The 11585-nt window shown below is 46.4% G+C and overlaps 1 protein-coding gene across 1 annotated transcript; it reads left to right on the top strand.

Annotated features, from left to right (window-relative positions):
• The first annotated feature begins 5209 nt into the window (after positions 1-5209).
• TMEM217B (transmembrane protein 217B) lies at positions 5210-5803 on the top strand. Its single transcript, XM_012556411.2, has one exon. The coding sequence runs from the start codon at positions 5249-5251 to the stop codon at positions 5801-5803; it is 555 nt and encodes a 184-aa protein (XP_012411865.1). The 5' UTR covers positions 5210-5248.
• The last annotated feature ends 5782 nt before the right edge of the window (positions 5804-11585 follow it).

Raw genomic sequence — 11585 nt, 5'->3', positions numbered from 1 at the left:
AAAAGCCTGGACCTGGTTAACTGCTCAATTCCACATGGCCAATGGCAAGTGTTCTGTTAATGTACCATTTTTCCCTTATTCCATTAGCTGTGCTGCAGATGGTGTGAGAAAACATACTTTTCTACACTGCTGGTGGGAGTGAGAATGGTGCAGCTCCTGTGGAGGGAAATTTGGCAATATCTCTCAAAATTACAAATACCTTTAACCCAGAATCTCACTTCTACTAATCTATCTTACAGATAAACTTGTACCCATATGAAATAGGTAGAAGGTTATTCATTGTACCATCAATAATAGCCAACATTTAAATAATTTAGTACGTTCCAGGTTCTGTTCTAAGAAGTTTAATATAATCCTTATAATAACCCAATGAATACTATTTCCATCCCAGTTTCTTTATAGCTGAGGAAACTGAGGCATAGAGAAGTTATGTAACTTGCCCAAAGCCACACAGCCTGTAAGAGAGCTGGGCTTCAAACTCAGGCAGACCGGTTCCAGAGTCCATAATCTTAACCATTACTCTACAATGCATTGCTTATAATAGCAAAAAAAATTGACAACAACCTAAATGTCCATCTGTAGGGAATGCATCATACAGTGCATCTATTCAATGGAATACTATACAGCTATAAAAAATGAGGAAGCTCTCTATATACTGATATGGGAAGATCTCCAAGATATATTAACAACGTGTAGAACAGTATATGTACTATGCCATAACTGTGTAGGAAAATGAGAGAATACTACCAACCACCCTGACTGGGATCACAGTAGAGGATCCCAGACACAGCAGGAAAAAATATAGAACAAAAAAAGACCAGGCTTACCGGCCTGATAGAGACTGGAGGAACCCCCAAGACTATGGCCCTAAGTCACTCCTTCGACTTGGACTGCAGCCATTCCCGGAAACCACCTTCCAGCCAAGCAATAGACAGGTCTATAAAATAAACAATAACACCCAAAAAGAACATGTTCCATAGAACATTTATATGAGACCAAAAGGGCAACATTTGCCCAAAAGTAAAGATGAGACGGCAGGAAGGGGTAGGAAAACCAGACCAATGGAAACAGGGAACCCAGGGCGGAAATGGGCAGAGTGTTGACCCAGTGTAGGGATTCCAAACAATGTCATGGGACACTTTGTGTACGATTTGTTGAATGTGAAACTAATTTGCTCTGTAAACTTTTACCTAAAACACAATATTTTTTTAAAATGGAGGAATAATAATATATGTTTGAATCTGCTTCTGTTTGCGTAAAGACCCATGAGAATTTGCATAAAGATGCATGATAATAACAGAGGTTATTTGGGGGGGGGGGAAGGGCTGTAGAAATTGAACTTATGGGGGACAGGAGTGGAAGCAACATTTTTTTCTTCTATATCTTTGTAATAGTTTTATTTTTGAATCACATGAATGAATTACCTATTATTGTGTTAGTCAAGGTTCTCCAGAGAAATAGAACCAAAACCAATAACATACATAGATATGTAAATATATGGAAGGAGCCCTGGTGGCACAGTGATTAAGGTGCTTGATGCTAACTGACAGGTCATTGGCTTGAACCCACCAGTGGCTCCAAGGGAGAAAAGATGCAGCAGTCTGCTTCCGTAGAGATTTACGGCCTTGGAAATCTGTGGGGTCGCTATGAGTCAGAATCGACTCGATAGCAGTGGGTTTGGTTTTCTGGGTAGATATATGGAGAGAGAATGAGAGAGATTTATTTTAAGGAATTTGCTCATGAGATTGTGGGGGCTGCCAAGTCCAAAATCTATAGGGTGGGCAACAGGCTGGAAGCTCTGGCAGTCTTGTTCTGAGGTGGGTAGGTCAGGCGGTGGGCTAGAAACTCCAGCAAGATGTCTATGTTACCAGTCATGAGTTAGAATTTCTTCCCCTCTCAGAACCTGTTTTTGCTCTTAAGGGCTTCCACGAATTGGGTGAGGCCCACCCACATTATTGAGGGCAATCTCCTTTTCTTAGAGTCAACTGATTATAAATCAGTTAATCACACCGACAAAATACCTTCACAGCAATGTCCAGGCTGGTGTTTGACCAAGCAATTGGGAAACATAGCCTAACCAAGTCGACACATAAAATTGACTATCACACCTATTTAGAAAATTTGAAAAAAGAAGTGTTTTAATAGAATTCTTACAGATTTTTTAATTGGTAAACAGAAATAGGATTTCCGTGAGGGCATTGATTAAATGTGCAGTGGTCTGTGGCTCCGCACTATGATGGGAGAAGGCTCTGTGGAGCAGATGGGATTTCCAGGAAACAGAAGACTTAGCTGGGAGGGGGACCTGGCAGCATGTACGTCAGCGCGTGCTAGTGAAGGCAGAGTCAACGCCATCTGGGAGCTGTCCGCGAATCAGTGGGTGTCCACTAGAGGGAGCCAGCGTGAACTATTCTGGGTTGAACTGTGGGTTCTTGGTTGATGCTGACCGGGGGAGCTGCAGAAAGGGTTGAAAACGGCAAAACAAGGAAAGAAAGAGTTGAAGTTGCACCCCTTCATCCTCCAACTCTAAAAGCAGCTTGTTGGAGAATCTAGGTCACAGGCCTGGAGATGAGAGGCCTCAGCCACATGTCTTCCATGGTGCGGCTCCCTTAAATAGTTGTGTCGTCCTCTTCCTCCTCCTCCCGGGACCCTCCGCTGCACACCCTACCACCCCATGGCAAGATGTCTCTGGACCGCTGTCCTGTCTGCCCAGCCAGTTCTGGGACTGCTCTGATCCCAGCTTTGCTGGGCTCTGCCCCCTGCCTCCTCTCCACCGCCACACTGCCCCACCCACTGCACAAAAGTCATAACTAAGGTCTATTGAGGCCTTATTTTAATCCTCACAACTTTATGTGATGAAGCAGCAAAGGCACAGAGAGGTCAAAAGACTTGGCAACAGTCGCACAGTGAGGAAGGGGCAGATGTGTACACTAAGCACATTGAAACCTTAGAGCCTTCAAGTCCTGCAATAACCCCACAGCCAACTCCTGTCCCCCCGCAACTCTTCCTCCACCAGTCCTTAAGCCAGCCAGTCACCAAATATGCCCCCAACATCCCTCTGCTGCCTTGTTGCACCCAATTTCCTTTGACAGTCCCTCAAACCCTCTGCCTGCCTCAGCTCCTGCCCCCTTTCTGATCCACAGTCCCCACAGCAGCAAGAAAGATTATTTCTAAAGTGCAAATCAGATCATATCTTTTTCACACACACACACACACATCCTTAAAACCCTTCAAGGTCTCCCCATTGCCTTCCAGAGAAACTTTCACGTGGCAAGTAAAGACCCTTCCTTGTCTGGTCCCCACAAACCTCTACAGCTTCCCTTCCCTCCACAGTCCCACAGGATCCTCTTCTCAAGTCACACCAAACTTGCTGTTTCCAAAATGGCTTTTGCCTGTCCTGGTGTCTCCTTTGCTGGGGATGAAATCTCTCCTCTGCACATTTAATGCCTACATCCTTTAAGACACAAGCTCAACTATTGCCTCCTCCAGAAAGCTTCCTGATCCTCCTTCTGGGTTAGATTCTTCTCATTGTTACATCTTGAGGACATGGAGCCACCTCCATCACATCACATATGAGTTTTATTTTCCTTTATTTATTTATTTAATTTTTAAAAATATTTATCTCCCTCACTAGAATGTTTACCTGTGTATCTCCAGTGCTGAGCCCAGTACCTGGCACGTGTTAAATATTCAATAGGTGTTTGTTGAGACAATGTTGAATAAATAGGATGTACCAGAGGAGCTCGATAGGAGGCAGAAGCAGAAGTTAGACGGTTATTACAGCAGCCCAGGAGGGACGTGCTGAAGGTTGAAACCAAGGCTAGGGCATGGGGATGTGGAACCAATGGAATTTATAGAGACATTGCCTTGAACCCTGCAACATAGGCTTCAACCAAAGGAACCAAGCTGTGTAGGCTGGAGACCAATTTTTGGCCAGTTTGGGATAGAACCCCATGGGGAGTGACTACTCTGGAGGCTGCTTTATGAACAGGAGACAAATGAGGTTTGGTTGGTGGGGAAGGGGAAGCATCAATGCAGCTGTCCTCCAGACCTGGTGGCCTACCTCTGGTCAGGTCAGAGAGGCCCATGCACTGCCTCTCCCACCTGCCTGGGCCCCTTTAGGGCCTGGGGCTCAGAGAGAGGTTTTCGCATCAAGGACTGGACTGTGGAGTCATACAGGGTCAGGAGGATAGTGGGGAAGAAGGTGCAGGAATATTTGAGATGGATCTAGCAAGTGAGGAAGAGAAGGCTGGGGAAGGCAGATGGCAGCCCGTCTGTCCTCTGACACAACTGAGCAGGAGCCCTCTTCTGTCCCCCCAGAAAGAGGCTAAGTCAGGCTTCTAACCAGGGGTCCCCCACTGGAAAGACATCAGGTGGAGGATGGGCAAGTGTTCCTGTCATGTAAGATTGTTCCCCTGCCTTCTCCCCTCACAGTGGTAGCGCGCCAGTGTGGTAAATGAAGAAAGGGAGATTTAGTCTGGAGTCTTCTGAATTAAGAGGTGAGAAGGTAATTACCTTGGGAGGGATGTTTGTGCTGGGGCCCCTGCCACCCCAGTCTTGGGCCCTCAGTGGTAATCACCCCCCTCAGCAGGATCTGCTCCAGCTCTAGATATCTCTACCCTGGATCAAACCAGCATCTAGAGTTCAGGTCTAAATTAAGTTGCAGCCTGGGTCTTCACCTGCACAACTGTGGCTTATCCTTAAGCCATCTTCACCCTGGGCAGAGAAGATAGTAAATCTTCAATCCATAAGCCTTTCCCCATTCTCCACACTGCTGGCCAAAACCCTGCAACTTGGGACATGTCTAGCACAGACCCAGGGAACAAAGTAAGGAAATTATATTTCTAAGGGAAGAAAGGAAAAGGCGGAAGGATTCTTCAGAGGGGAGCCCAGAATTGACTCTATCATTATCCCAGCTTCCTAATTCCCCCAAACCTGACACCAATGGGAGCACTATTTTTGCCCCCTTAAAGCAAAGCTGTGTCCAATATATGCAAAGTCAACAACTGGCTTAGTAACACAGAACTCCCTCATTTCACAACAGTGGGGCCACCTATAGCTAGTTAGGTCAAAGCAGAGACCAAATCCCATGTCCGGTGACTTCCCGCCCATTGTGTATCCATATACCATTATTGCTCTTACCTCCCCCATATATATCTAGTGGCTTGGGGAATTTGACTAGCTCTGTCATTTTGTCACTCGTCCTCATTATTTTTTTCTGCAGGAGATACTGTGATTAAACAAGTATCAGATGAATGCCAAGAAGTATTGCTTCATTGTGGGTATCTTCTCTACCCTCAACACCATCCAGTTCCTCCTCTTTGATGTGAACTATGTGATAAGCTTTGGCTACAAAGAGGGCCTGTTCAGCATTTACAATGAAACACACCCAGATCAGGATTCCTGGTTCATAGCCAACATGAGGGGCATCAAAATCTGCCTCTCCATCATCACACTCATAGTCAGTTGCACCCTCCTTTATTGCATCCACATGAATATCTGCCTGGGGCTGCTGACCTATACCATATGGATCATCATCTACGAGGTCTTCAACTTCCCCCTGGCCCTGCTCCTCAAGGATTCCATCAGAAATCTGTTTGAGGAGCTGAGTTACTTGCACTTGATCTTCCAAATCTCCCGCATGCTCCTGCACTTCTGCTGTCTGCCCTTTATCATCAAGCAAATGCTCATCCTTTACAAGGACCCCAAGATGTCAAGCAAAATGGGCCACCGCCGGCACTCCTCCATCAGTACAGTCGACTCATGGTCCCCAGTCGGGCTGGCACTGTACCGCAAGTTAAATTGAAACATGCCAGAAAGAAGAGAGCGAGAGAGGAACAGCGCTCCCCAACATTGGAGCTCCCCTTTCTTTGCCTGCCTTCTGTTGAGGCTGCTTGTTTTTCGGGGTTCTGCACTTAGGCGTGATTCTTGGGGAAGGTGGGTGTTGCATGGATCAATTCTTGCATGTGTGTGTGTGTGTGTGTGTGTGAGAGAGAGAGAGAGAGAGAGAGAGAGAGAGGCTTGTTTTAGCATTTAATTATACGCTACCTGTGTACTTACTTAACTGTCTCGTTGGTTTATGCTGTTGTTTCTCATGGTACCCTCCTCTCTGCATGTCCTTAGTTTCTAAGTTTCCTCTGTGGATTCCCCACTGATTCATGGTCCTGCCGAGTCCTTTTGGAGCAGTGCTGTCCAACAGAACTTTCTGTGCTGATGGAAATGCTCTCTATCTGTGCGGTCCACTAGCACATGTGGCTATCGAGGACTTCAAATATGGCTGTTGTGACCCAGGAACCAAATTTTAAATTTTATTCCATTTTAATTAATTTCAATTCCAATAGCCACGTGCGGCCAGCTGGTGGCAACCATATTGGAGAGTGCGGTAATCTGAAGCCTCATTTCACTCCTGCATGGAACTGTGGGAAGAACCCCTTTTCAGCTGTGTGCCATCACTCTACTTTGCTCATACCTTTCAGAAAGGAGTTTTTCATGTTGGTTCATAATAAAATGGCAAGAAGAGTCTCCATTCAAGAAAACTCCAAGTTTTCTCAGCTTTGGCACTATAGACATTTTGGACTGGATAATTCTTGGTTGTGGGGAGCTGTCCTGGGCGTTGTAGGATGTTTAGCAGTACCCCGGCCTCTACCCACTAGATGCCAATAGCATCCCCCCACTCCAGTTGTGACTCCAGACATTGCCAAGTGTCCCCTGGAGGGCAAAAGTACCCCCAGTTGAGAACCACTACTTTGAAGCCATGCACCCCCAGCGCTGAGAGCTGGTATGCCACTACTGCTAATGGAGTGTCCCTTGACCAAGAGCTCTTTACATTCACCACCTTGCGCCGTTTTAATCCTAATGTTCCCAGTTTATGGGTTCATGAAACTGAGGCTCAGGGGCTCAAGTGATGTGATCAAGGGCACGTAGTAGCAAAAACAGGACTTGAACCTAGATCATCTGACTTCCTAGACGAAAGCACCGCTTGGTTCCCTGAAGCACTCTTACTTTTACTGACAAAAAAAGGAGGGACCTCCTTTTCAGATCTTTTCTTTTCCCTCAAAAACATTGGAAGTGAAGTCAGTAGACACTGTTTGCTTTGACCACATCCCTCCAAGCCTTGAGCATAATGGCAGTACCAGTTACCAGCACGATGACCCAACTCATGGCCACCCCATGTGTGTCAGAGTAGTACTATGCTCTGTAGGGTTTTCAATGGCTAGTTTTTTTGGAAGTAGATCACCAGGCCTTTCTTCAGAGGTGTCTCTGGGTGAATTCAAACCTCCAACCTTTGGGCTAGCAGCCGAGCATATTAACTGTTTGCACCACACAGAGGCTTCAATAATGACAGTAGGTTACTTTATTGAACACGCAGTAAGTGCCAGGTACTATTCTAACAATTCACTAAATTCTTCTCTGTGAGGGACAGGTTTGGATCTAGGCCACTTCCCAAAATGACCACAAGATGACAGTCAGTAATAAGCTCTTACCTATCAATGCTGTTTGCCTTCTATGCCAGATCCACTGAGGGTGGCTGATTTGGGATTTAGGGAACTTCAAGCTAATGATGGGGAGGCCTGGTGGTGCAGTGGTTAAGCACTCAGGTGCTAACCGCAAGCTGGGCAGTTCAAACCCACCAGCTGCTACAAGGGAGAAAGATGTGGCAGTCTGCTTCCGTGAAGATTACAGCCTTGGAAACCCTCTGGGGACAGTTCTGCCCTATCCTACAGAGTCGCTATGAGTCAGAATCGACTCAACGTCAGTGGGTTTCGGGTTTTAAACTGATGATTGGGAACTAATAGTGTTTGTCCCGCCCTTGTCTCACAAGGTATGCCTTCTTTGGTTGTGCCTCATCGGTACCAGAAATAAAACATGGGTAGACTGCAGGCTTCTGGCCCCCATCCCAGCTGGGTTCACTGTGGGTGGGAGCGGGGGAGACGGGGAAGGAGGGTGAAGATTAGGGAAGACAGAAGGAGACCTATGTGTTAAAGAGGTAGAGGGAGAAGAATAGTTCCAAGAATCAGCTCAACTAAGAGTTACTTGGAGTCCCTGGGTGGTGCAAATGGTTAATGTTCTCAGTTGCTAAACAAAAGGTTGGAGGTTCAAGTCCACTCAGAGGCATCTTGGAAGAAAGGCCTGGTGATGTACTTCTGAAAAATCAGCCACTGAAAACTCTATGGAGCACAGTTCTGCTACTCTGACACATGCAGGGTTGCCATGAGTCGGAACTGACTCTACGGCAACTAGTTAAGAGTTACCTGATGCAAGAAAGCTTAAGACACTCAGATACAAGGCTACGCTCCCCTCTACACCAAAACTCCTCAAAAGCGTTGTTTGGAACCCTGGGAAGATGGTGGTGTAAAAAAAAACATCTTTCAGACCCTCCCCAACAAATACAATAAGAAATACTACAAGGAAATGGTGCTTGGCTTTGAGGGACTCTGAATCGGGGAGCAGAGGAAAGCAGTGGGGAACCGAAGACAGGCAAGAATCAACAAATCAGCAATGAGTTGCATACGATAGGAAACTATCTTCCCCCAGCATCCCTGCCCCCCGCTACCCAGCCATGCAGGCCTCTGGCTGCTGTGAACTGGGGTAGTGGCCCCAGAAGAAGAGCCTGCTTCGCTAACTACTACAGCCCCTATAGTACAAAGAGACAGGACCCAAAGCTTCTGCCCTAAAATCAACAAAGCAGACCTCCCCAGGGGTCTGTTTGGAGTGTGCCAGCACCTCTCCCACCCACACACTGTTGGTTGCAAGCCTACTATGAATTGCTACAGAATGCCCCTGCAATGGAGTCTGCACTCTGCCTGCCTTCCTGTGCAGTCCATAGCTCAGGGCTCTGAAACCAACAGGACAGACCTCCCTGGGCATCAGTTTGGGTCTGTCTGCTTCCCCTTACAGTTGGTGCTGAGGACTGCTGACTGAGGCTGCTGTGTGCTAGGAAGCCGGCATCTAGAGTGGAGGTTACACCCATAGCCAACATACTACGGGGTGAGCTCTGATAGCAACAAGGCAGACCTCCCCAGGTCTGTTGAAAGTGTGACTACCCTTCCCCCACCCTGTAACTGTTGGCTGCTGGACGGATATGAACTGCTACAGAAGGTTCCCCACAGTGGAGTCAGGAAGTGGGTCACCTAAGTGGAGACTGCTTTCGCAACAACCACAGGGCCACTGGGGCTCTGAAACCAACAAGACAGATTTCTTGAAGGTCCTTCTGGGGAATGCCAGCTCCTCCTACTCCTGAAAAGGGGAAAGTCAGCCTGTGCTTTCCTGAATGCCAGCTCAGATGTAAGCAGCCCCCACAGAGCAGCGAAGGAAACTTCGGGCAAAACCAGAGGGTAACAGCCCCAAAAGGGGCTTAATGGGTGTGGATTTTCTGACTAAAAAGGTGATTGCAGAAACAGAGGGGATGGGAGTAATAACCAGAGAGAGGGGACTGCACCCCCTGGTGGACAGATTGATTAGTACACAATATCGCACCTAAGTGACAGTGCCCTCTGGTGGACAGACTGACCACAGCATGTTCTTTGGTGTGTTCGGAAAAGACTGAAAGTTGAAAAACAGTATCTGGAACTTTCGAATCCCAGTTAAACCAGGGAGGGAGAAGGAGCTATCACAGAGATGGAAAGGAAATGGTAAGCAAACGCCAAAGGCTCTGCCCACCTAAGAGCTTCTTGCAGAAAGTAATGCAAGCAAAAACACCAAATACCGGGGAGAACTAAGACAGTTAACACCCTCAAAAATTCCAATGCTGAGGACTTCCAGGCAACATGGCGCTATAGTCAGAAGCACCAGACCGTCCCTCTGCAGCAAAGATCAGAAAAACTAAGTCAAACAGAGTCACATGTCAATCCTGAAACCCTAACCATCAAATGAAGAGATAAAGAACTCAGCCAAGCATTGAATGGAATAAGAAATTGACAGAGAAGAGAGCACGAGGAGAGATACATGCAGAGGTCCCCTATCAGCTACCACAACACAGATCCGCCATCTTGGACTCCTATCGGAGATCAGCAAACAGGAGGTATGAGAAAGCAGCTTCACGGAGCTTCCAGCAGGAGACAGAACAACCAGTAACCCACGATACAAGCTTCACCACCACCCACCCTTCTTCACCCCCATTTAGTCTCCTCTGCTTCCTGCAGGCACAGTCTATTCGTCGGGAAGCATAAGCTTCCCCCAGTGCTGCTTGGATTCCACCCATCCACACTGGCAGGCTCCCTGAGTGCCATTTGTTGGCTGCTGGTGTTGCTTTTTTCCACCACTTGGGATTTCTTCCTTACCTCTCACCACCTCCTCCTCCTTTCTCTCAAATACCTGGCTCCATGTGCCATCTTTGCTTCTTCCTGAAAGGTTGTGAAACACTGCTCCACAGTGAAACTGCTTCCTGGACCACGCTGCCATGCTGGTGGGACCCCTGGGGCTTTTTTGTTTGTTTGCTGTGATGTGTTCTGTCTTGATTTGTTTGTTTGTTTTCTTCTTCTTTTCTTGGCTTGGGAGCCCCTTCTAGCCAGGCAGTACCACGTGGCTTGGAAGCTAGTCCCTTATTCTGCACAGATGCACAGGGACATCCCTGGAGGCATTTCTTTTTTCTTGTTTTTGTTTTTTTCATTTCTTTGTTTAGTTTTCTTCCTTCTCTTATTCCCTTTTTGTTTTTCTTCATTTCTAGTTTCTAGATTTATTCATTTTTCTCTTTTAACCTTTTTCTTTCTTTTTTTCATTTTTGTTTTTCCCCATTTCTCAGTCTCATCCCTCCACTCCAATAGCAAGCTCCCTTAGCACTCTTTTTTGTTTGTGTGTATGTCTTTGGCTCCTGTTCCTCTCTCCTGTCTCTCATCTTTCCCATACCCATCTTAGCTCCACACATCACAATCTACCCCCTCCTTCCTGCCTAACTGCACTGTGTGCTGAATGTCACACTCCCAAGCAACAGAGGCACAGCCTACTGGAACCTGCCCTGCACTGAGTCCCAGTTTGCACTGTCACCCTGGTACATGCCACAAAAAACCTATCCCAGCAACTCCCCTTCAGCTGGACCCACCCTGCTGTACCATACCTGAGTGACTGACTCTGCCCATTGGAGAAGGAGGTAAAAAATATCGTGCCCACAGATGAGCAAACAACAAAGAACTCACAGCCTGCCTGCTCAGACATAACCAAATAAAACAAAAAAACAGGACGAAACAAATCTACAATCAATAAATGAGGAAAATAAACACTGAATGCACCAAAGACAGCAGACAATATCAAAACAGTTATAAAAACAAGACAGGATGGTTCCAGTAGGCATCCAAAATAAAACAGCAGATGACCATCCAGTAGAAGAAAAGGCACTAAACCTAACTGATAGAGAATTCAAATCTCTAATATCAGAATTATCCAAGAGTTGAAGCAAAAAACAGACAAAAAAGAGGAAAAAATAGACTAATTCAAGGAAAATACAGACAAAAAAATGGAAGAATTCAAGAAAATAAAACAGGAACACAATGCTAAAATAAATTCACAACTAGAAATCATATAAAAACAACAATTAGAAATCCAAAAGATAAACAACAAGATTTCAGAAATGGACAGTGTCATAGAAGGGCTGA

This window comes from Trichechus manatus, unplaced genomic scaffold (assembly GCF_000243295.1).
Source record: "Trichechus manatus latirostris isolate Lorelei unplaced genomic scaffold, TriManLat1.0 scaffold00065, whole genome shotgun sequence".
Lineage (NCBI taxonomy): Eukaryota > Metazoa > Chordata > Mammalia > Sirenia > Trichechidae > Trichechus > Trichechus manatus.
This window is presented reverse-complemented; position numbering and strand designations above follow the sequence as displayed.

Coding starts and splice junctions, on each gene's coding strand:
- TMEM217B (XM_012556411.2), top strand. CDS start 5,249: ATGAATGCCAAGAAGTATTGCTTCATTGTGGGTATCTTCTCTACCCTC.